Source organism: Aptenodytes forsteri, unplaced genomic scaffold (genome assembly GCF_000699145.1).
Source record: "Aptenodytes forsteri isolate BGI_AS27 unplaced genomic scaffold, ASM69914v1 Scaffold79, whole genome shotgun sequence".
NCBI classification, from domain to species: domain Eukaryota; kingdom Metazoa; phylum Chordata; class Aves; order Sphenisciformes; family Spheniscidae; genus Aptenodytes; species Aptenodytes forsteri.
Genome location: NW_008794776.1, coordinates 4,032,663 through 4,058,828, shown reverse-complemented (window position 1 = coordinate 4,058,828; position 26,166 = coordinate 4,032,663). Strand labels below are relative to the sequence as shown.

General features: G+C 45.0%; 1 protein-coding gene across 1 annotated transcript in view; it reads right to left on the bottom strand.

Moving 5' to 3' along the window:
• FBRSL1 (fibrosin like 1) overlaps window positions 1-26,166 on the bottom strand; it is a 411,006-nt gene that overhangs the window by 54,152 nt on the left and 330,688 nt on the right. The window contains exon 6 of the mRNA XM_019470782.1: window positions 4,606-4,651. Coding sequence (XP_019326327.1) covers window positions 4,606-4,651 — 46 coding nt within the window. The remainder of the gene's footprint in view (window positions 1-4,605; window positions 4,652-26,166) is intronic.

The following is a 26,166-nucleotide window of genomic DNA, read 5'->3' as shown; positions in this document are numbered from 1 at the left end:
TTTATTGTGCTGAATAAAAAAAAAAAAAAAAAAAAAGGAAGAGAAGAAGCAGAGAGAAAAAGGAGAGAGAGTCCCCTTAAGGCAACAACATTATGGAGCAGTGATCTCAGAGGAACAAGGGTTCTTCTCCAGTTCAGATGTGCTTGTCAGGGCTCAGTGTCATCTCTGAACAAGAAATGTCTCTTGCTGGCCCAAGGCACAGTTTTGTGGTCAAGAGGACAGAAAATAAAGGGAGGGAACTTCAAAGAACCATAAGCTGCATTAGTCTGCTGGGGCGGGTGGCTGCGGTGCATCCCATGGCTGACAATTACGACCTGCACACCGAGAAAGCTTGCCTCCCTCTTGTCAGAGGGATAAGACACAGGCTGTGAGCTTTAGAGCTTTGAGGATGTGTACAGTTCTTGATGAAAGATAGCACTTCAAAGCCCTCCGCCTAGAAACCCAGGGAGAAGTGAGAGTGGAGGGTAAGCAATCTTTTTTTCCTGGGGGGTGCATATGCGGGGGAAGGATAAGACTTATTTTCACTGCCATTTATTATTGCTATGAAAATGAAGCCTTGCACTGTTTATGGAATCGCTCATTAAAAGGATCTCTTGATAAATTGCTTGATAAACATTCATTAATTAAGTCTCTCAGTGCACTTGGCTGACAAGCATTAGTCTTCATTTTGCAGGAGGGGGAAATTGAGGCATGGCGCTCAGTGAGCCCCCAACCAGCCCGGGGCAGAGCTGGGTCCCAGCCAGTCACTCCGTGCCACCAGACAGATGGATTACACTGCTCCCTCTGTGTCCAGCTTGATTTTGATCCAAAGATAGGAGCAACGTACCCAGCTTCAACGTAACAAACTTCAAAGCCCTTGTCCCCTTGCTGCTGCCCAGTGCCCCCTGGGACTGCAGGGCAGAGGTGGCTGTGCAGGTCTGGCTCCTCCATGGGCATCTTGGCTGATGCCCCGGGCGCTCCTGGACACCCCTTTCATCTCTCAGGCAGCACCTCCACACCCACAGCCTGCCCGGGGTTATGAACGGAGACACCTTAGCTGCTGCCCCGCCTGCACTTACTCTGCGATGGAGATCTTCCTCATCAGGACCCTTGGCCAAAGCTATTTGGGAAACATCTACTTTAAGATGCCTATTTCACCCTAACCGCAACAGTTGAACCGCCCTGGGTTCAAACGCTGGGGACTCAGCAGGTCTCCCGGGCCGCAGCTGCAAGGTTATTGTGGTAGAAAAGGCACCACCCTCTCCCGCCCTCCCTGGCATACAGCAGGTCTGGAGCAAGGAGAGGCGGGAGAAGGCTCAACTGCCTCCAGCCAGACCCATCAGGGAAGCCCACTGCAGGAGGGAGCCAGCAGCAGGAATGCAACGCTCAAGTCCTTCAAATACAAACTACCCTACCCCCCCCCCCCCCCAAATATCATCACAGCAGGCAGGCAGAGGTCCTTCCAGTGACTCAGGGGTGAATGTCCCTCTCACCTCCCCAGACCGACAACCCATCTGCCCTCCTATCGATCACCATCACTCCCTCTGCCTCATCCACCCACTCGGACACAGAGGGACGGATCCGGCTTTCGCCTACGCCTCCCCTGCCCTGCATGGCACTTGCCCTTCAGAAAAAGCAAAGGACTGGCTAGGAGATTCCTGTGAGAAAGGAGCTGCATGAGAGAGCAAACAGACCTTTATTATTTGTTTATCGATTTATTCACCAGGAGGATGTAACAACCGGCTCTCGGCAGCAAATGCCCTTGTAACTCTGTGCTGCAGTGACAAGTTGGCTAAACAAACGTTTTTCTGCGTCAGAAAACAAAGACCTGTCAGCACAGCAGATCAGGGATTCTCTGCTTTTACTTTTAATTATTATTTCCTTACACAGAGGATTTAATCTCCTCTCCTCCTGGAAGCTCAAAGTGCCTCATTCAGCCTATTTCACAGCTGTGACTACCGAGGTCACCCCGGGTCAGGACACCTCCCTCCACCGCATAATAGCGACCAGTCCCCAAAGTGGACATCTACGCCGTGCATCTGTTGTTGCAGATGAACTGGTGTCAAAAGGAGGAGCACCGCCGCCGCCGCCGCAGCCCTGGCAGGGAGGGGGCGAAGACAAACGTTACCCAGAGAGTCCCAGACAAAAGATGCTGCTCCTCAGGCCTTTTATGTAGCTGTGAAATATGGTCAAAGGTTACGTTTTACAGCTGTTCCAGCCTCAAATAAGCGAAACCTGTCTATCTTAATACTTAATTGCATTGCTAAGCTGCTGATAAACTAGGACGGTATAAAACAAATATGCTGGGCCAAACACATCCCCAGGGAAAGTTTGTGGGAACAGGGAGAGTTGCACCAGACAATGAATCCACTTTATTGTGTTTTAAAAACCTGGTTACCTTCAACAAAAGCTGTAGCATGGACGCTGCAGATTTGCTAGTTAATATCTCTCCAAAAAGGCTGCAAGTGTTTACAAAAGAAGGGCATAGTGCAAATGCCCACGGGAGAGGACGAGCACGTGCCGTGCCGCACGTGTGCCCATCAGGAAACCGTGTTGAGCTAATCCCCTCCCCGCGCAGCCACCGTGGCTCCAGCCCTGGAGAACACCGGCCTTAAATCAACGCTCTTATCTCACAAAAGGAATTTAAGCACAACGCTTTGAAAGTCACTTTCTCCTGGCCATATGGCATCACCGAGCCTGGTCGCGTTGGAGCGGCGTTCATTTGCATGTGCGAGAGACAAATCTGGCTCTTGCGTTGCGGGACTGATAACAGGGCGAGGGTAGAACTTAGCGCTGTTTGGGTTTCTGTGCAAAATCTCGCCAAAAATCTCGCCGAGGCAAATTTCTCTCACCTCTCAACACAAGTGCCAAATGCTGAGGTAGCCCCCAGCAGAGCTCGCCCGCGATCGCAGCCCATGCCGATCAGCAAAGCTCCACCAGTACAGGGCCAGGGTAAAAGAGAAGTCTGAGACAAAAACCATGATCTGAACCAAAATCTTCCCAAAACTGGCAACGTCTACACCCACATTAAATCAAACAGGAACAGTTACAGGGATATAAACAGCCGCGAACACAGACTTCAAGACAGCAAATTCACAGCCATTCACACATTTAACTTCCTGATAGGGAGGTATTTTGAAAACTCATGTTGCTGAGCTGCTCCGTGATATGAAGGGGTGGGGGATCTCAGGCTTCAGCACGAGGAGGAGCCAACAAAGCTGCTAACGCTTCAACATAAGCCTCTCCAGCAGATCTCTGTGCCATGCATTTATGCAGGATGGCAAGATTTTTGTTTTGCTGAGGCAGTGCCGTATGGGCAATCTGGTTTGCCTTATCAACGAGCCAAGGCTGAAAGAAGAGAAATGCTCTTCCCCACCATTTGTTTAAACTTCCCTCCTTCCCCCAGATAAAGCTGCATAATTTCATAAAAATATCTGCAAATGTAATAACATAATGGGCTTGTCATCGGTTTCCACATTTGGCATTGAAAATCTGCAAAGCTTGGAAAGAAAGAGAATTCCTAATACTTACCGCTGCTAAAGAGCCCAGCGATAAACCGGGCCTGGATCCAGGTGATGGAGCACACAACCACCAAAACGCCTTTCCATGGCCAGCACCTACTCCTACACAACTGCAAATTATTCCTTTCTTGGCCCTCTTGAAATAATGCAAGAAGGTTATTTCATCACTTCTTATTAATGGGCCTCATCTCCCCTCTTTGGGGTATTTGCATGTCCCTAGTATTCATTATTGCTCTGAACTGATTTTATTCTGCAGTTCAACACTGGGAATGCTGCAGAACAGCCACGCGACCTGACAATTCATTCAGAGCCACACCACCAACCTCCTCACATGATAAAATGGAACCATTCCCAGCTCAGTGCTTTCCACCATGTACCACACTTTGCCCTCTCCAAGGCTGTTTCTTCAGTATTTTTGCCCAGTATCCATCCCAGTGAGATTATCCCTGGGAACACATCAAACTAGAGTAGCCCTGTTTTATGGCTGTACCGAGCCTTCAAAGGAGGGCTTGGCGTCTTTAGAGGTATGTCACTGTACCTCCCAAGGGGAATCTGAACCGGCGCAGTCTCTTAGCAACACCCAGCGCGTATCACAGGTAACTCTTAATTAATAGTAATAGTGGGAGCTGTGAGCTGAAACCCTGCAACATGCTGAGCACCTTCCACCTCCTTTTGGAGAACCAAGACGTACAGACACAAATGCTCTGTGGGCACTGGCAGGAGAGGGATGTGCAAGCCCTTGTAAGGATAATACAGATAACATTGAAATATTGATTTGTTTAAAAGAAATGAGGATTTGATTGTATTAGAGGGAAAAGCATATCCCCTGCAGTAAAGGCTGACTTCTCCTTTGTCAGTAATCCCTCTCCCTAAGACATTTGTTACAAATCTGACTGGTAGGGAAGAAGTCCCACCCCACACTGAGACAATGCAGCTCTAAATTTTAACTTAATCATCACAAGCCTGTAAAGCTGATCTTTATGACAATGTGTGTGGCAAAATTAAAGGCTCTGGCAAAACTGATGTCCTGCTATTTGCGCGATATAGATTCACAACTCAAAACTCTTTCTCTAAGATAAGGAAAGCATTTCTCCAGATCACTTACCTTTATTTGCTGCAGGGGAGAACAGCTTCTCAGAGCCTACAGAAGCCTGAAAAAGAAAGAGAAAAAGAGGGTGAGTAATACTAAAGGAGAATTTAGGAAGGCTTGCTCACAAAAAACACAGCTCATAAAACAAGTCGGTTATCTGTAGACCTGCAATTACACATTGCACCTGGAGGGTGCAATGTTGTGCCATTAAAGAAAAAGCATGCATCCTAAGATGAAAGCAAAGCATATACAAGTACTGTCCTGATCTCACCCAACTATATCCTCCTGTCTCGTTTATTTAGGCAGCCATGCAATGCACAGCTATTTTATCCATGATTCCTCATATAAAAACAAAACCAGTGAAACTGCTATCAAGCTGAAGGAAAAAATAAATTTCAAAGCCTCTCTCATTGAAAATAAGCTCATTTCTTGCTGAACATGCAAAATGTAATTTGTGTATTGGAAACACAAGTTGCAACCGAACACATCCGTATGAAAGAGGGTGTTACTTAATATTATGCCAAATGATAGGTACATGCTGCTATGCACTTAGTTGAGTATGAAATAAAACGACTTCCTCTTGGAAGAAGCCCGTCTCCTTGCAAACTGGGTTGCACTATGCTGTTTGAACTCCATGGCAGTGTATTTGTGCTCCTCACAGCTCTGGGAAATAGTTAAAGAAATCCAATTAACCTAAACCTTGTAAACAGCTTCATGATAATCAGGGTCACTGGGTTACAGACAAGATGATAATGACAGACAGGGAAAAAAAGTCCATTCATCGTAAATAAAGCTTTTATGAGTTAATTTGATGGCTTCCTTCCCTCCCCCCACTGATATCAAACAGTCAACCTATTTCAGCATAAGCTTTTCCTTCTCGCTATCTGATAAAATAGCAGGTAGCCTCTACAGAATCAAAGCTGGTCTGGGAGCAGGGAGCACGATCAACATTACTACTATCTGTAAGATAGCTGAAAATATCATCAACGTTTTGGCACTGACTGCTGCACGAATAAAATAGGGTGAAGTACAAAGCTGAAGAGCAAAAGATATTGAAAGTGAAAAAAACCTTTCTTCCCTGGCTCTGCTTTAAAAACAATAAATTAATTCAACACATAGCTGAACTAAGTTGATTTTCTTTTTGATTTTATTGATTTTATTCTAAGGTGCCTTGGGAGATTTGCATGATAAAGAGCACTATGAATTGTATTACATTGTTATATATTTAAAATGACGACTCAGAAGGAAAAAAATAAATAGTAAAATGCAAGAATATCTGCATGAGCTATAGTAAGAAGCAAGAGAGTGATCTATTAATGTTATTTCTAAGGAAAGTGGCACTGCAAGCACTGAATGTCTTACTTAATGCAAATGCATAAAAAAGAGAGGGAAAATAACATGAAAAATAGGTTGAGGCTGAGACACATAAGAAAAAAATTCTGAATCATGTCCACGACAAAGCTGCACGTGTAGCTGTGGCATGTATGATCGTTACACAGCTCAGCAAAAGGATCCTAAAATCTTAGGGAAAATCAGTTACCTGCACGATCCCTTCACTGCATGGATTAAAGAGAGGAAGAACCAGGATTAAACAAGGTTTTGCCTCGGCTGGTTTGCAAAGAAAGTGTAACAGCGTCACACAGCAGCAACAACAGTGGTGCATAAAACGTTTGACAGCCAACTCTGAATTTACAACCCATCGTTAAGAGATTTTTCACTTATAATCAACACAAAGTCACCACGGATGCAGAACACATCTGCAGGCTCTGGGAACTCACCCATACTAACAGCTTACACAAAGCCAGGACCTAGCCTCAAAGCACTCCATAAGCACTAGGACACGTGGCAGGTGGATAAATAAGATTCCCCCATTTTACAGGCAATGAAACTTCGGCGTGGCTTGCACTAAAGCCCAAGCAGTAAATAGGCAGCTGAGCCACAAATCCTAAGTGCTGGTTTCTGACGCCGGGGTGCGGAGTGTGCAGCCCACGAGAGGAGCCCTTTTGCCCGCAGCCTGCTCGGGAGAGCTGCCCTTCCCCGGGGTGCCGTCCAGAGCAAGCCACCGGCTGCAGGACCTGCTCCGGCAGCAGCAGCCACCCCAGCTGGGAGAAGGTTTATGCTTCGCCTGGTCTGGAAAGTTGGGTCCTGCCGACACCACTTTATGGCAACCACCAGCTCACTCCCTTCTGCGTAATTCAGTATCGAGGATTTAATATAGACTGGTGCTGTGAGCTAAAGATCTCAGTGCTACAGGTCCAGACTATATAAAAACAACGTTTAAGGAAGTCAAGCAAGAAAATTCAGTTTTAAGAGAAAGTAAACCACACGGATTATTGCTCAGTCTTCTGATATCAGTATGTGGCACCGCCTTCAACAATCAGTCAACATTTACAGAGCAGAGTTTTCAACATCACAGCCACAGTTTACAGACACAAACCTTCACACCTGGAGTTTACAGTAACTTTTGCTCTCACTTCTGGTGATTTCTAGCTCCAGATCTGAGCAGTTTTTGGCATGAGCACCATTCTGAAACAGTGAATGCCTGTGCTATAGGATATTCTGTGAGCTGCTGTAAAGGCAGGAGGGAAGCTGGGGGAGGAAGAGCCTGAATACATCATTCAATTCCATCAGTCACCCTTTAAAGGAAGCATACAATAAAACCTATGTGTCTGAGGGAGCCCACTAATGAGTGAAAAAAATCCAGTAAACCAACGCATCTGCTAAAACAAGTCCCCTCCCAAATTTTCTGCTGTTTCAAGCAAATCATTTGCATATGTTTAAGAAGGGATTTAAAAAAAAAAAAAAGTGGAATTCTTCCCTTGTGAGCAAAACCGGGCGTTTGGAGTCCTTTATGCGGAAGGGTTCAAGCCATCCCAAGAAATCACACTTTTTTTGGATTACAAAATGAAACTAGAAATTTCCTTTTTTTCCCCTCTCATTGCCTTCTGCGTGTCTCCATCTGAAGGACCACCTCAGGGACGAGGGCAGCTGGAGCAGCTCCGTGCACCCCTCAAGTCTTTCACTGCCCCCCAAATTCCTTTTTGTTGCTGCATAAGGCAGAGAGACATCCCCGGCCTGAAGCTCTCAGACAAAAGACACCTCTAGCCTTCCTTGTACATTTGCTGCTCATCTCCCTCCCCCATGGAGCACCACAGCAGAGCCTAAGACCGGCATGTTTTCATAAAAGCTGCTGCTTGCAAAGTCCCACCCTCACCCCCAATAACGACCTTTGCATTTTAAGCATATCTAACATCTGTCCCAACAGTGAAACACACACAAATGATTCTGGAGAGCGGCAGAGTTTCTGAGGTAGCCTCACATTGCTGAAACTTGTAATACCCAGCACCCTTTCGATGACACGCTAAGATCTGCACCAAGCCTTGCAGGTCCCCCTTTGTGGTTTATTCAACAGTTAGCAATTCTCTGTCCTATTTTGATTTTCTTTTCTACACCAGATCTAAAGGGGAAAATGTCTCCAGCCAGTTCTGTGACAGTTTGAAACCAGGCTGAATACACTGCAGAGAAAAACAACATTTCTACCCTCTTCTGCTTTTGCTTTTTTCTTCTTCTAAAGAAAAATTAATTACACTTCTATTGTTATTCGAGAAAAACAACATTTCTACCCTCTTCTGCTTTTGCTTTTTTCTTCTTCTAAAGAAAAATTAATTACACTTCTTTGATTGTTATTCTGCTGAAGTATGGTTCTAATCCTTATTAACATTCTCTTAAAGTCATGCATGAAATATGACTTTTGCACCACACTCTGTGGCATATGTTTTCTCTTTCCAGTGTATTTTTCAAACTATCTTCAACCCTCACTGATGTTCCTTATTTTAAGATAGGTTTAAAGTTTGCCACAGTCTCAAAACAGATCCAAGAGCAAGCAGAGGAGTGGTGCTCCAGTCCCTCATCCTTCCTTCCCTTGAAGCTAGCACATATAAACACTGATTCAATTTTCAGCGCTAAAAGCTTAGCAAAGACAGCTTTTTCGTCAAAATGTAAGGTGGTAACCACAAAGGATGCAGCACACCCTCTACTCTGAAGGTGAACAGTGAGGCATAATGAAGTCCATGCCTCGTTCATCCTGGCTCCCACTAACCCAGGGCAGCTGAAAGGTGTAAGAGCTCTTACAGATTAATAATTTAATGATTATATATAACAGAACAACATCATCTGACAGAGACAGCATTATAAGCTATGTCAGGCCTCAAAATAATTACTTCCCCCCCCCCCCCTTTCTCTGTAGCTTATAAATTGGCTATACAGGGAATAAAACCGCTCCTTATCACCAACAACAGAAGCTCTGCAGATCTTCATGCAGTCTCCTGGAGCACAGAATGCCAGATCCAAGCCTGATAGTTGAGGCGCCTGATCACAAGACATTGGGAAGTTGCTAATAAGGCTGCAGTTCTGGTTCACAAGGAGCAAGAGCACGTGCAGTTAGGGACCTGGTATGGATGTTTTGTAGAGGGCAAAAGCCAAGCATTCCCTCCAAATTTGAGTCCAGTATGGTAGGCAGAAGGAAAAGGAGGCAGTAAAATACAGTTTACATTTTATTTCTGGATGGCTGCCTATCTTCTAGACAGCCAAGAGCCGGTCTCAAGAGAGGCTGTTTTCACACAGTTACTGAACTTAGCAAGCACTAAAAAGCTCTCCAGCTTTTGAAGAAAATCATTCTCCAGGAGATTTTCAAACTAGAAGTGTTGGATACGCTTAAAGAAACTTTCAGCATAAAGCACGGACACAACCTGAAAATTTTGGATCAATTTTCATTCTTCCCTTTGATCTGTTTCCCCTGCTTTTACCTACCACTCCGATGCCACTTGATCGCTTCTCTAGCAGAGAATTTCAGCATGTCAGTATTGCTTTACTAGCTTCCAGTTGATTCTGTAAGTCATTCATACCAGACCCCTTCATTCAGTAATATGAGAACAATAACTAAAACAGGAAGGTATTGTTTGGGTTGTGATTCTTCTATAGGAAATGGAAATTGATGCATATGGAAAGGTGCAAGAGGAGCCCAGAAATCACATACACACACACAAAAAACAAACTAAAATTCACCCTTAAGACCAAGAAAGTATTCAACACATACCAGGATATAGAAGCAACCCACGGGTAACACTGCCTGCATTGTGAGGGGATGTTTCAAGGGAACATACGGTCTTTTCAAAACCAGGATTATTTTTGGAGGGAAATCACAGCTTGATTAAGAAGACAAAAGAAAAGTTAGACCTACAAGTCAGTCATTTCACACACCATCACAGGAAAAAAAGCTGGAGTAAGAAGTACATGAGCTACCTTTTTGTGACACCTTCTAGGAAAATCCAGCATTGTGGCACACGGCTGGCTGGGACAGAGCACAACCCAGCTGTGTAAGGGATTAAGCAAAGGGGAACGGGCTATACACTGGACTGCTACAAATCCACATTGTGTTTTGTGATTATCTCCCAACAGCAAAGAGGTTCACCTGTCCCCTTCCCTCCTGAGACCTCCACACAGAATTTATAGCCTGGGCTTTCAAGGGCACTCAGCACTCAGCAGCTGCCCGTGGGGCACCAACCTGACCGGAGCTACCGGGTATGGAGCATTTCTGAAAATCCATTTAGATACTTGAACGGTGACCAGGTTGTTCTGAAAAATCTAGTACCAGCTGATGGTCAGGATCACTTATGAAATTCCGGCTGTTCATGTCCAATGCAAACAAGGACTAATAATAAATAATATTCCCTAAGCAAGAATGAGTGCCAGACAGATCTCCAATCCTAAAACTTCACTCGTGCCTTTAGCTAGACCTTAACATGTCACAGTGAAACATGCAGCACAAACACCCTCAACAGGCAACTACTTATTGAAATGGCATTGCCTTAAATACCCCAGATACTTCTAGTTCAATTTTGATTCAAGGTCTCCTCTGAGAGGTACCGATGGGTCTTCCATATCTTGCATGAAAGTTCACTCTGCCGAAGGTCCACTAGAAACAAAAAGCTTCTTGAACTGTACTTTCATACAGCAACATATTTGTTTAGGTTCCCACCTCGCATTCATTTAGCACATGCATATTCAGTACTGCTATAGTCCTGGAAAGGGCCTTTCACAATGCACTCCTCTCTTCGTCACTTTTTCTTCCAAGAATGCTTATTTCTCTCAGCAGTTTATATAACCATGACTATTTTTTGCAACAGCCCCTTTGAGAAGCTAGCACAAGTCTGGGAACAGAGAATTAAATTAGGCCATAGAGAGCCTAGAAGCAGAGATCAGTGGTCCCAATTCACCATTGAATTACACTGATTTTGCATGATGGCAAACGGAAAGCAAGGCAAAATGGATGATGACTGGAAGGCACCGAAGGAAATGCTGTATAGACAGTTTGATTCAGTTAGCGCAGGGCAACGAGGAGCCAAGCCCATTGCTTCTCCGCAAGTTAGACGTTACGGTTTTGCTTTGGACCTTCCCTTTTGGCAACACAGTGATAAGCTTAAAATAACACCGTTTTGAATCCAGAGCATGTTCCTCATCGCTTTACAATCTATTTGGGATAGATCAAACTAGTTTAGATTAGGCAGCGACTGTAATTCTTAAACATATGCTGCTGCGGTCTGTCGGCTTATTGCACAGATGTGCCTCTTACCGTGACAAAGGGTGACCTAATGCTCCGCAAGCAGCGGGATACCTGACCTACAGCATGTCTGCTATCAGAGCCTCGGGGCACAGGCTTGCTAACTCCTCTTCCCTCTCTTCTCAAACCATCCCTCCAGCCCCTGGAGAATGGCTATAGCCCAGAGTTTTTCCTTTCCTATTCCCTCCATTAGCCATGCTTTATGATTCATCTTCCTCTGAGCAGTTGCTGTCTCCCAAAGGAAAAGATCAAACTCCTTCTCCTTTGCAGCTCAGCTCCAATAAATAAATAAATACATGCACTGAAAAAAAATTTAGTAAAGGAGAAGGGAGGAAGCTGGGGAGTTCCTGAGCCTCACCAACGCTGGTCGTACAGCTGCAAAAGGTCCCTCAGCTGTTTGCAGAGACACTGACCAGAAAAGAAAATTTCCAGCTATCACTCATTAAAACCAGCCAAAATACTTTCTTAATGTTATTGTGCCTGCATGTCCTAATTTAAATTAAGGTGCATTTGGTCCTTATCTCAGCATCCTCCTCTCTCAAACCTCAGCTCCCAAACTGCCATCAAAACCTACCTTGATTTTACACTCCTGGCTATTTTCCGTTCTAAGCAGCACTGACTTCCCCATGACTACGTTTGCATGCCCCACATCCTGGCTTATTCCCACCAAGCGAGTGCCAGTTACGGTTAGCAGGAAAAAAAGAAAAAGCAGAATAAGAAGTAGATGTTGCTCTTCTTTTTCTCACACTGGGTTGTTTTTACTTCTGTGCTCATAGACAACACTATTGACTTAGCTTCCAGGTAGGCTGGTCTATGAATGGCATCCAGAGGATAGTCCTCTCCAGGTGTCACTGCATCAGGCTGCACCTCTCACCGTAGGTCAGAGGCAGCAACGTGTTCCTGTTAAGGGCAACTGATACATGCCCCAGCCAGTGAAAAACAATTCTCCATGACACGCTTATAAAAGGGCTTTGTGCGATCTGTTTTTAAACATCTCAAACAACAGAGATCTCGCACCTTTTCCTGAGAGCTGATCCCCCTCCTGAACAGGCAGGCTTTTCAGCCTGGACTTCTACATGTAACATTTTTCCATTACCCAGACATTGACTTAGGCAACCACCGACTTGATTACCAATTTAGCTTTTGCTGCCGATGTAGGGGAAAACCTGCCTACAAATACGAAAAGTTGGGAATGCTGTGTAACATATTAGTATAGTAGTTTGTATTATTGTCATTACAGCTTGAAACTATCTAGCCAGGCTACCTGTTTGGCTGGGATACGGGTTTTTATTTGCACTAAATCAAACGGAATGGAGAGTGCTCTTTGCAGAACTACCTAAAACTTCTTACAATTCAAAGGCTGCATTGTAGGAAGAGTGATGGGGGAGAGCAGGGACTGTTCTGCAAATGACAGGTGGCAGACTGTTGTTTGGTACCTACCAAATTACTCTGCTGCTCCCAGGGCTGCCTTGGCATTTCATTATCCCAACTCTCTCTTGGAAGGATGCGGACATAAATTCACACCTCATGTCCTGGTTTCCGTCAAACTGAGTAAGAGTGCAAATGCTGGCACCAACTGGGAATGCCAAGCAGGGCTTGGCACGCTAGAACAAACTCTCAGCTGTGGTCTTTGCCAGCTACCTGCATTTATCATTGTAATGGCCTGCCAGACAGGACTTGGCAACCGACGAAGGAGGGCGGGAGGAGGAGGGCCAGGCTCTGCACTGCCAAGCAATTCATTCCCGTAGCTCCTGCCATCACTGCACCAGCAGGGCAACCTTCATTTTATTTTATCTTTTAACAATTATGTCACCCAAATCCCACCTGCAGCCTTCTCCAACACAAATGGCTATAAATCACAGTTCAGAGACCAAGAGGGTTTTGCAAGACATTTGATTTCATAAAAAGGTCACTGTCTGTCTGAGAATTGCTGCAGTTCAAAAACGTACTGAATAACAACCTGCGTTGGCAGACAGGGAAGGAACTGCTTCCACGGTCTGTTGCGTGTTGTCAGATAATATTAGAACAATTAGGGAGGCCAACAATGGCAGAATCATTAGGATTCAGCTGAACCAAAGAGCTGATACAAATTCAGTGAAATATCTCCTCCTTTCGATTTCTGAAGAAAACATAATTGATTCAATAAAAAAGGGAAAGTTGCATGAGCACACTAGAAACATTCGACATAACCACCTTGAACAGGTAAGCAGAATACATGCCTGTCATCACTGCAGCCTGCTCCAATCTGCCTAGGTATTTCAGAGCTTAACACCATGCTTTGCTATTTCTCAGACCACTGCAATACTCTGTGGTCTCAGACCACTCAGGATGGTCTGCTGTTTAGGGGAAATGCTATCTTCTCATTTTTAATCCATATGCTTGATACGTAGTGGACCCTGTATAGCACTTTATGTGAACCACATCACACAGCAAACATTCGGGGATGCTCAAAAATCATTTGACATGGATGCTGTTCTGGATGCCTTTTGTGTCCGTCCCTTTTTTCCAGGTGACATGTCCTGCCAGACAGCCCTCTGACAAACCAGCGTCAAATTCTCTGAAAAGGATCAAGCTAACTGCAATAAATACACGAGATACAGAGAAGATTGCATCGTCCTCCTAGCCCGGACCATGATGTGTGACACACAAACATCCCTCCGACAGAAGTTCCCAGTTATGGATGCAATCCTGATGTGGCCCTTTCCTGGGCTGCGGGGTCAGGGAGCTTATCAGGAAGGCGGCTCTTGTCTGCTGCTATTGAAACTTGCTGTATTACCAGCAGCAACCTCAAAGGAGTGCCTCTGCAGAAGGCTCTTTTGTTGTTGTTGTTTCTAATTCACTGCTCCAAAATATTTCTTGGCTGCATCCCAGGGCTGAAGCCTTATCTGTTCCCCGCCCCCCTCCCCCCCCCCCCCCCACCCCCCCCCCCCCAGCAGACACACAGCAGCTGCGGAGGCTTATCACGGCTGCCTGTCCACTGAGTTTACAAATTAACACCCTATCGAGGCTGCACGAGGGCTGATTAATCAGAGAGAGGTAGTCTGAGGGCCTTTATCACCGTAAGCGGCTGCTGGGAGAGAAGTCACAAATCTCTCAGGAGGCCGGAGATGCCTTACAAATGAAAGAGCAGGAGGCCGGAGAGGAGGAGGGCACAGTGGTACGGGAAGCAGATATTTTAGAGATAGTAGTGGTGGAGGTAATGGAGCAGTGGGAGGGGGTGTGCTGCAGGCAAACGCCAGTACATTATGACAGCTAAAAAAAAAGATAATTAACAGCCTATATCTCATGATTCTAGCTTTCCCTCCCCGGGCTATAATTTAGCCTATTGCTCCTTTGCTCCAGAGGACAATAAACATTTATTATGTTAAACACATAACTGTGCGGCACAAAAGCACCGTTGTTTCCCAGGTCCACTCCTTTCACAGCTGTGCAATCCAGGAGGAGGATGGGGCTTCTGAAGTAGGCTCCCCTTTTAATGCAGAAAACGACTCAGTTTGGACACAAAACGCATCCCTGGCTTCACCCAAAGTTGCAGCGTGCTGGGTGCATTCATCCTGAACGTGAAGGCAAATCCCAGGCAAATCCCAAGAGACCGAGAGCTCTTAGACTGGTCCGCTGGCCCGCCAGCATCTGATCGCGCTCTACAACTACCTGAAAGGAGGTTGTAGCGAGGGGGGTGTCGGTCTCTTCTCCCAAGTAACAAGTGATAGGACGAGAGGAAACAGCCTCAAGTTGTGCCAGGGGAGGTTTAGATTGGACATGAGGAAAAATTTCTTTACTGAAAGAGTGGTTAAACATTGGAACAGGCTGCCCAGGGAAGTGGTGGAGTCCCCATCCCTGGGGGTATTTAAAAGACGAGCAGATGAAGCACTTAGGGACATGGCTTAGTGGGTGGTGGTGTTGGGTCGACGGTTGGACTCGATGATCTTAGAGGTCTTTTCCAACCTCAATAATTCTATGATTCTATGATACCCAGCATAAGGATGTGCCTGGGTGAGGGAGCATTAGCAGTCTGGAGCAGCTCCTGCTGCAACTGCAGAGATCGTGTGGCTCAGGCAGGCTTTGCCACCTAAGAAGTATCTCCTCTCTTTAATTCAGGAGCCTCGCTAAGAGGTTTACTGGGAAATTTTCAATCCCACCAGAATTATGAGTAGGAGAGGTTCTTATTACAAGATGAATACTACAGTCACGTGAACGGTACTGGAACAGCGCTGGACTGCCCCTTCCAAGCACTTCATCCATTGTAACGGCACAGCCACGTAGGAGATTTGCCTGTTCTAGTGGACTATGGTTCAGGCACTGCTCTTCCTTTATTTCAGTGCTAGTACCTGCTGCAGCCCTCCAGCTTCGTGCCTGTGCCAGGACAATGCAAAATAATTATAAAGACCAAGGGGACTCACACTGAAGAGATTTAAAAACTAATACATCTTTAAAGGAAACCAAATTGGGCATCTCTCTACATTTGTCAACATTAATTTGTATTTTTCAGTTTTCAAGTTTAATTCTTGCGACCAAGACACAGCTGGATTTTTCCTTTTAAGTATTATATATATGTAAGCTGAGATTCCCATGCAGCAACATGACTCCAGAAGGTAAATCTTTAAGAAAAATGTTAAATGCTTATGAAGACATTCGTAAGCAGACACTGCAATCACCTCCTGCCCAGTCCTTTCTATTAACACACTGGTAAACAATTCAACAAATAAGCTCTGGATAAAAATGTCATTCACTGCAGCTTTATCACCAACACCGCCGGGCTTGTGTGTGATCTTGGGGAATGTCCATTCCCATTTTGCCCATGGGAACTGGAGAAATACAGAAGAGGACTGCCACAGCCTTACTGAACACCTTCAGGCTAGCTCTTTTCAGACAGCACTGGAAAGCAAAATCAAACAAAAATGAATGATCATCTGCCTTTTCCTCCTCTCTTGATCCAATGAGAAAACTATTTCCTGAACCACCCAGACGATGGGTCTATGAATCCTTGCAGATGCCCAAGTTTTAACAATATCCATTACGTTAATTAGAAACGGGCAAGTAGATTCTGAATATTAGTCCAGGAAAGGAATGACAGCTTTTTTTATTTGAAAACTCCCTGCCAGGCTCTGAAGTAGACAGCTGCGGAAGGTCTTGTCATAGCTCTCCTCCGCCAACAGACACCAGATTAATTTGAGCTGGGCTGGACCACCACGTGTTATATTCAGCAGGCCCACGGGTAATCAAAGGAAGAAGCTACAAGGCGATGATACCTCCCATCACCCCAATCAGGTAACAGCAACTCTATACATGAAGGAAACATCAAATATTCATTAGGTAAACAATACGAATGTGGTAATCCCGAAACATGCTGAAATTTTAGAGGTTGTCTCTCTGATGTTTATCAGATTGACTCTTTTAACTTCATTATCAAGCCTGCCCATTAACCCTTCTCTCTCTCACATCTTGTGTTTCTACGTTTTAGGGAAAAAATGTCGCTGTTGGACTAGCTGTTCCCCACAGCTCCGTTCCCGCACGTGGACACTCTCACCCGCAACTGCAGGGTGCAGTAGTATTTAAAGACCCAACAGACGGGATTAGGAACCCCTGAAAAAGAGGGAACCAGGACAGCATATAAACTTCCCTACAAACGGAGGCTGTGAAGGAAAAAGTATGGAAGAAAGACTATGGTTCACATCTGCAAAGCATTTGCCTTCCTACCCCTCGCTCACTCAAGGGCAGTGAAGTGCACTCACCTACTTGTTACAGAAAAGGGCCACCAAGCATTTCTCCTGTGCGATACAGTAAGTCAAGAAAGAAGCTCTCATCATTATACTTTGATTAAATATGGCATTAACTGACCTCATCTTCTGTGTAAGAAGGCGGTGAAGGGGGCAGTCCACTGTTTGCAGCCGACATATAATCTGTCTTCTCCAATTAGATATGCTTTGCAACAAGTGTGGTAGATCCATTTATTCCTGTACTGCAATAATGCAGATAAATCCAACTTTGGCTCCAGTCCCACTGCTTTCAAAGCTGGGGCTCCACATTTCCAATCCTTGCCCTTATTTTTTTTTCCCTTTCTGCTGCAAAATGTCACCAATTTACTTTAGCCTGGGGGCCCATTTCGAGTTTTACCGCTAATATACGAGAAATGCATTTTTCAAGCTGTTACCACTTAACTGTACTGATATCAGCCACTCAGGGGACACAATATTGTTTACACATCCTGCTCCATGGAATAAGCACGGATGCCAAAACTCTGCCTGTGTTGTGAAGGAGACGTTTACTCTCTGTTTTATGAGATTTCCTCGATTTGTGGCTGTCTCAATGGTCGTAAAAACAGCTGTAAATCAAAAGAGCACCACAAAATTGCAATAACAACTGTCGAACTCGGCTCTAAAGAGCATAACTCCCAGCAACAGAAGGTGGAAGGCTTTTTTCTGATTTAATACCAGGTGTGGGGGAGCCCTAGCAAGCCTACATGCAGCACCGTGTCTGCCCACAGTCACCCACACACCAGCTCAGCCAAAACCCTCTTTTTTGGCTGCTCCCCTATCGCTTGCTCCTACTCTGCCCGACGTCATCCCTTCCGGCCTCTTTCCTCCTCTTTTCTGGAAAACAGAAGTCTTTTTCAAATGCCTGGAGAGCGCTTATACAAATAACTGCTGAATGCATAGCCCTGTTTAAAGCATTAAAATAGACAGAAAAGTCAGTCCAGTGTTCAAACACGACTGCGCTTTGAATTGTGGCTGCTTTGCAAAATGGCAATGGCTTTAGCAGATTACCTCAGCAAGAGCCCATCGCCTTGTTGCTGGCCTACCCGAGAGAGCCCGAATTCCTGCACAGTCTCTCAGCCCAGTTTTTAGGGAGTGGAGTGAAGGAAGAGAGGGCTGGTGAGACATGAGTTATTAACAACCGTCTTCTGGGAGCTGATTCTAGCTAAAATGGTTCCAGAACAGGCAGCTCCATTTGCTCTGACAGTCTCCAGCGAGGACTGGCCAAGCAGCAGATGCATGAATTCGAAAGTTTCTGTTACTCCGTGCCACTGGCTACAGTCCAAACCAAAGAGAGAGTTTCACCCCGTGGGTAAAACAGCCTTCCTGGATTTTTCCATGCCCCATTCCAGTTGCTTTCACAAACAATCTTCTCATCCTTGTCTCCAAAAAACCTAAAAGACTCTCAGTTCCTGCATCTCACCGCCCTCCCCAATCTAAGACTAACTCGGCCAACAACAAACTTCCTTCACCACCTCCCAGCTCTTTGAGAAATCAGCTGCGGCTCCGACAGCCACGCTATAAACCCTGGGCCAACGGATTTGCCTAGCCTCTTTGTGCCCTCTGTCCAAAGCACGGAAATCTTTCCTGTCCTCACCAGCCAGGTCTTCATTCTCTTTTTCAAGTTTCCTCTTAAATCAAACTTCTTTCATGGCATTTAAATAGCCTAACTTTCTCCCTTACAGAAGAAGGTTTGTACGTGCATAAGCCAAAGTACGTGAAAAAATGGGGAGAGAAAATTCATGGGAAGTAAGTTTTGACGCTGCTCGTCTCGGTTCTTTTCTATCGTCTGCAGTAGACTAAAATACACTTGGGTTCTAGTGTGTTACTGTATCTGTGCCTGGTGGTGTGTTTTTCCAGATGCAAATCCTAATTATGCTCTTCAAGTAAATGCCCCGTGGAGCAAGGGAGTGGAAGAGAAAACCTCTTTACAGTCACCATCATGCTGTGATCTATTCTGGACAGGAACTCCCCCCTGCATTGAAAGGACAATTTAATTTCCATGGACCACTTGATGCAAAGGGTAAAGGATCTATATTCTTTTGTCTGAACCCCACAAAGTGTCAGCCCTTCTTTTCCCATTCTTCTGGTAGACATGTACATTCACATTCTTGAGAAAATCCCCAATAGATGGGAATGGTCTTTCACTTCCAATACATTATGCCTCCCTGCTATAATCTTTTCCTTCTTGTACAATGCCTCTTGACTTTCCTTTGGCTCTTTTCTTTGCAATTTTCCCTTTAAGAATATAATCGGAGAGACAAAACAAAAAATCCCCCAAACCCAAATGAACAAAAAATGTCATTCAGAGCCTTTGCCGATGATGTTACTGGCAATTCCAGTTGAGAAACCATCTGCACAGACATGAACTGATCTGACATAGGAAACAGCTAGTGTTATTTCAAAAAGCTGCGTTCTCAATGTTCTGGGTACAGGAACTCTACAAGCCAGCTGAAGCTAATAGGGTGAATATGTGATCAGCTACACCCATGCAGCTCTTCCAAATGTATTTCTTTTGTACTACAGCAACTATCTGGGTGGGGTTGCAAAAACCATGAAAGCAGTCAAATATATACCATGCCAACTGCTGACCACAAAACCAGGCCATTTCCTCATGCACAAACCATAAGAAACTTCTCCCAGTTATTGGCTTGTATCAGTAACCAACTATTTTCAACAAAAACATGGTTCCACGTACTAAAAGTTACTAGATTTGGGAGCCCAGCGAGTCTCAGGAAGGATGGAAGGCTGAACTCTGGACACATGCCTCGTACCGGGGAGGTGGTGTACTCTAGCAGGACAGTCCATCTAACACCAGTTGTTATGATAAGGCATAACTGCAGGGCAATTACTAGGTTTATTTTCCATATGTGCTGATATGATTTCGCCCATAAAATTTCATTTGCCTGCGGTGAATGGTAGATGTCTGCCAGAGGTTTTGTGTTCTAAAACCTTCTATTGTGTTTGCTCGTGAACCTGTGAATAAGCAGAGCACCACTGACCCGGCTTTCCTCTCCTCCCTTCATGGTGATATCTGAGGGGGGCGTTTTTTGAGTCATTGGCTAATGCTTGCCATGCTCAGCCACCAACTGGAGAGTTTCCAGGACACTCACACACACGGCTTGCCAAAGGGCGAGGTCAGCTCTGGGTGGAAGCAAGCTGGCCCAGCCGGAGGAGGGGGAACATCACTGCTGTGTGTGTGTTCAACCACCAGCTTTGCACAGGAGATGCTTTTGGAAGGAACAGGACAGCAAGCTGTACTTGACCTCTCTTTGGCTAACTATGTGCTCATTTGCTGAGACAGCAACATCTCTATTCAGCTGTCAGGTCGTTAACCCCTCCCAGACAACTGCGCCTTCAGGAGCCGCGTGCTGAGCTCCCGTGGCTTGGTCCTGGCCGATCTCCCCTTGGCCTCTTAGTGGTAAGGGCTGAAACCAGAGCCCTTTCCATACCTCTCTTCAAAAGTCACACAACAGCTAACAGCTCATTTCACTGGAGCTTATTTCTTGAACTGGAGGCGCAAATGTCGTGTTATAAGAATCCTTTGCGATCTTAGCTTAGACATGACTGTGCCTGCTTAGTAAGGAGATGAAAAGCCTACAGTGAAAAGAGAGGCAGAATAATCCTGCATGTTAATACACAGTGACTAACACCTTCCTGGTGACAATCTCCTTGTACTCACTGCAGAGGGATGTGTGTAATGATCCTCCAGAGACACTATCTTGAAAATGCACAAAAGGCTCTGATCAGACCCTAGCATCTTCCGATTAGCTTAGCAAGAGCAGTAAAAGGGACATCAATTTTCTAGAAAGTGCATTCAGAAAAGCACTCGATCAAATGCTTAGTTCCATGTATGTACTTAATCTCACTGTAGCTGAAGCACTTTCCTAAACCAATGCCTTGTTTATTTCTTCTGCGAAAAATAAAATGATGGAAAGGCCTCCAAAACTAAAAATGTAGACTTGAATAGTCAACAGTTTAGGAAAATTCTGATGAGGCTCTGAATTTCTGTGGCTTTCAGCTCATCTGTAAAACAATCTGGAAGTGCTGACTTTGGCAAATGAGAGGAGGCAAATATAGAAAATAAAGAAAAATAGCCACAGTGGATGAAGCTGCTATCTTATCATTAAGATAGCGTAGATTAGTCCAAAGCAAATACCTTTTGTTGGGTATACCCTTCCTGAGACTTTACTGTTTTTTTTCCTTTCCTAAAACAATACCAGATACACCTTGACAAATCCGGCACGCTGCAGCCAATCCATCTGCTTCTCTGCATCGGGCAGACTGCAGAAAATGGAATTTTTCCTTCCCATTTGCCTCCCAGACTCGTTGCTGCTGCTCCCCACTAACACACTCGCAACTCCTTCCCCTGCTTCCCTGGCTGGCAGATGGCTGATGGAGCCGGGACTGCTGTTTCCTACGCACTTCAGCAGTTCCAATCAGAGCTCGGCGTCTCCTGCCTAGCTCTGCAAGAACGCAAAGCAAAAGGTGCAGCAGTTCTATACCCAATGAGCCAAAGTCACTTTTTAACCTCATTTAAAATACATATTTTACTAGGTATTTCTCAAAATAGGCACTTGCAAGTGCACAAGCTAAGTAAGAGCAGCGACAAATAATCTAAGGCACTTAAATAATTTGTATTTTTAATTTTTCCCCCAAACATGTCTATTCCAACTTCATCATTTTGGCCAACACAATGTTGTGCAAGAGCATATGCACAACTCTACAAGATTGACTAAGCTCCCTTTTAACACAACCAAGGAAATGTTTGGTTTCCTACATCCAGTTCAAGCTTTCAGGTCCCAAGACTTACTGCTGTATCTCACGGGAAGAGAAATGCAAATAAGTCAATCCCTCCACCTCTACCTTAATCTCCAGACAAGTAATTCCAGCGCCCCAAGTCCTCCTCCAGCAACCCAGAGCAGCCTGACGGACGTTCTGAGCTGGGTCCTCACAAAGAAGTGCTGTGGGTTTTGTTGTCTTTATTGTGAACACTTCAGGGCAATGACCACCTTTAATTTGGGCCTTCCATAACATCAAACATGATATTAAAATGTAAAAAATAGTTGTGCTTGTGCACGACAACCTGAAGGTTTTTTTTGCTCTAAACCACTTCCAGCACGTACAGACAAAAGAAATAATGTTATCCTGCCTCCAACACTCCCAGCCATCAGAGGCAACGTTAACCATAACTTTGCTTCTGCTCTACATTAATGTTTCTGTGCATTACAAATAAGCACCTCATTCAAAGATCTCTCCCCAATTTATTTCACTGCAGAAAAGGAGACAGATGGTAGAAGACAGAGGGTCTTACAGTAAGAGGGGTTGGATTTTTTTCCCCCTCTTCATTTGTTCCCTATGCTGTTTCTTATCCTTGGGGACCTGGAGTTTCTTTTGATAGCACCGTGCTGCCTAATAAACACGCATACAAGCACAGTCACAAGTATACATCTATCATCAAAGAGCCCTTCTTGTCTGCACTCCCCACAAAGTTGATTAATGATTACGTGTTTAACACATACATTATACATGGGAGGGGGAGATGAAGAGGGTAAATCCAAGCCCCTGTATACATTTACATATATTTACATACTCACAAAAAGAAAGCAGAGGAAAGCAAAAGAGGGCCATTCCCATTGGGACAAAAATCCATTTTGGTAAACATACCTCCTAACTCCCCTTTTTAAAAATGCAAAGGCAAAGGGAAGGCTCTACCTAGCCTAAGGAAGAAACTAAAGAACAAGAAAGCAGCCTTGTTTGGTTCCTGCAGTTCCATCCTGACATGAAATTAGTAACCCTGTTATCAGCAGTCGCATTACTTTGGGTTTGTAAATGTGATTTAACAGCTGCAACACAGTTTAAGAAAAAGGAAAGGGGTTAAAGTTTTAAGGGTGCTCTTGGTTTGTATTATTAATTCATACACCTAAAATCCCAGTTCAGCAGGCAATAAATTAGATAATTAATTCAATTAAATGTCTCCTTTATGTAGAAAGAAAAAAAAATGATGTATCTTGTCACATCAATCAATACCCACAGGTACTGGGAGCGTTTCATGGACTGCAACCTGGGGTGACTACAGATCAACCACAAAGCCAGGCCTGATCTTAAACGCAGACGAAGAGGAGATGTAGTGTGGAAGGGTACAATATGGCAAACTTCCTTCTACATCTTTCCAGGCTGAGCCAATCCTTGGACCTGGATAACTGCCCATGTAAAATAAAGCAGCCTGAAGGCTGCTTTAATCATGCTGACTGCCAGTGGTCTCAAGCAATTGTTCCAGCAGCTGGGGGACCAGTACCACGGTAAAGGACTCCCCTGACAAAGTCCCTTCTGGCAGCTGGGACAAAGCTGGCACTGAAACTGCTATTGTGGCTCTCTGCTCTCCAAAGTGTCCTCGTGCAGAGTTAATCTTCCAGCCACCCGCTCTGCTGGTTTTCAAACATCTTTGCAAGGTTCAGATTTAATACTGCTCCGTTTGCAGGGGGCTCTCGTAGCATGCTAGCGGCAGACAATTGCGTTTGGCATTAATCTGTGCTGAACCAATCTATACAGGCTTTCCGCTGGTCCAGCTCCACCAGTCGCAGCCACGGCACAAGTGCTGGTGAAGACAAGGTGCAGAGCAGCGGCCACTGACAATATTTTTAAAACATACTTGCCTATTATCAATCCTAAAGAGTGGAAGGGATAGGCTGGGGGGGCAACTGGATGAAATGTTAGAAAAGGAAACCTTCCTTACACAGGTCTGGTCACAGTCCTAAGGCTGTGGCAGCTGGACAGCCAGAAAGCTCAACTACCTAGAAGGCACAAATAAGGAACTCTATTTTTTTCCCTTCTTTTTCACCCCATAACCTTTCGACTCCGAGCCGCTGACCCTATGACTTCACACTTTCTCTTTCCATACAGCACAGGGCCTGAACTAAATAAAGAAGTCACTTTCTTCCACCTGCTCATCCCGTATCTCAAATATAAACACAATCAAAACACAAACATTTTCTTCAGCTTTAGAAGAGTGGAAGGTATTTGCCTTGAGTTTTTCAAATAGAAAAATTCACAACTGCTCAGGAAGCTGCAGCTAAGACGCTCCATTTAAATTCAGAGAACCACCAGCATTCATCGTCTCGCCTGTATCCCCTCCTTTGCTCCCTGATCTCTCCAGGTCCTCGCAGACAAGGTTGTTTCAATACATTTCACCACACCACGAACTGAAGCGGATGTAGACCATTGCCACAAACACATCATAACATAAATCTGCAGCAGCCAGTGCAAAGTATTAGGTTAATTTGCGCTGAGATGAAGCAGTCCAGGGGGGAATCAGTGTCATGATGCATGGCAGCACATCCTTCTAGTGCGCGAGGTCACTGCGTATCAACACCAGCTGCAAGACCAGGGCTTGCATCAGCTCAACCCATGTGTTTTCCTGGGTACTTTTTATCACTGCCTCATATAAATGCAAGCATACTTTTTTTTGCATTGCTACTGCAACATCTTGTGGTGGATATTTCAGATCTACCTGGGCTACATCCAGGAGATCTCATCTTTATAACTGTAAAGTAATTAATAAAGAAATACGGCTCCATTAAAGCACTCTTGGTTCACCTCGATTAGTACAGGCCATGTACCTGATCTCAGCCAGTGCTTATTTGTTTAGAAACCTAAAAACCATCTCCAACACACAGTGGAAAGACATGCATGGTAATAAAACAACAAATACTAAGCCATCCTTCCCCAGTTTAGAGGCTTGTGAGCCACATCTGGTTTGTCTGAGTTGGTATCTCGTTGGCCTCCGAACCAGAGCCAGACTTCTGAGAGGTAAGAATTTAGACAGTTTTGATTCCGAGACAGGGAAAATGATCACATTAAAGGTGTCGTGGCTCAAGTGAGATGTTAGCATCACGTCCCTTCTACCCGCCTTGGCAGATGGAAGTCACAGTACTGTCTTTCAAAAGCAGCAGCTGCTCATGCCCAGTGTTTATCCGCTCAATGAAATGGGTTATGATGTCAAACTTCTGCTAAGCCAGCTATGGCTGAACATGCTGCCTGCTTCATTGTCTTGCATGTGTCCAGGGGTTCAAAAAGCACTATAATGGAATTCACTTTTGTCTTCACTACTTCTAGATTTCAAGTTCTTTTATTTCCAAACTGACAAAACGAGCAAGACAGACACTCTGGAGTCTGTTCCACAACACACGGCCGAAGCCTCAAGACTATCTGCCATCTCTGAGTAATGCCTCCTGCACAAGTCTGTGCCAGCAGAAAAATGACTCAACTTGCAGACCCTGGGGACTTTGGGGTTGAAGAAACTGGCAAACCATGCATGCAAAAAAATGTGATGGCTCTTTGCACCTTTTAAAGCAGGGAGATACATCATAGAACAAAAACCGAAAAGCCAACAAGAGACTCTCGCTAAGTGAACAGCGTGCAAGGCAAGGAAAGTACCACCACTGACTAAACAGGTACCAGCACTGCTGCACCCAGCTTGAAGACATGATTATAGTCCCAGCTCAAGCGATATGACATTTTTAAATCAAAGAGATTTTGAACTATCTTAGACACAGATGCCATGGAAATATGAGGCATGACTGGAAGGTCTCCAAATACCATCTGAAACAAAGATTTTGCTCTCTGGAGTAATTTCAAGGCAGCTGATATCTTTGTCATGTCATCTTGCCAAAACATAAAAGCCACATAAAATTGCAAGTGGGATAAGGGCCATCTTCAACCTGCTCTAGGGTAGGTAGCCAGGAACGATGCCCCACAGTAATCACCCCTAAGACATCTTTCAACAGGCAGCAGTGAAAAGCAGGACATGAGAAAGCAAAGGGGTACATCAAGCCGATGGGCAGAGGTGGTTTTGGGTTATCAGGTTCAAGGTTTGGGGTTATTTCACCTTATACACAGGAAGAGGCTTATGAGTTCACATTAAATGCACAAAACAAGGGGAGAGAGTGATCAATTGGTGGTTTCGGATCTTGCCTTGGAGGGAGCAACGTGGGTGAGTGCAAGGTGACCAAGAGAGAAGTGCATTCAACCTCATACCCGGTGCCCGACCCAGTGCTTTGGAGGGAGCGCCAACAAATGCACAGGAATAATGTGTCGTGCTGCCAGCGCGGCTGCATCGCTGCCTCTCTTCAGCCATGCTAACCAGAGCCCCAACAAAGATTGCTGCAGGGACCTTCCTCACTACATAAAGAGACACTGAATACA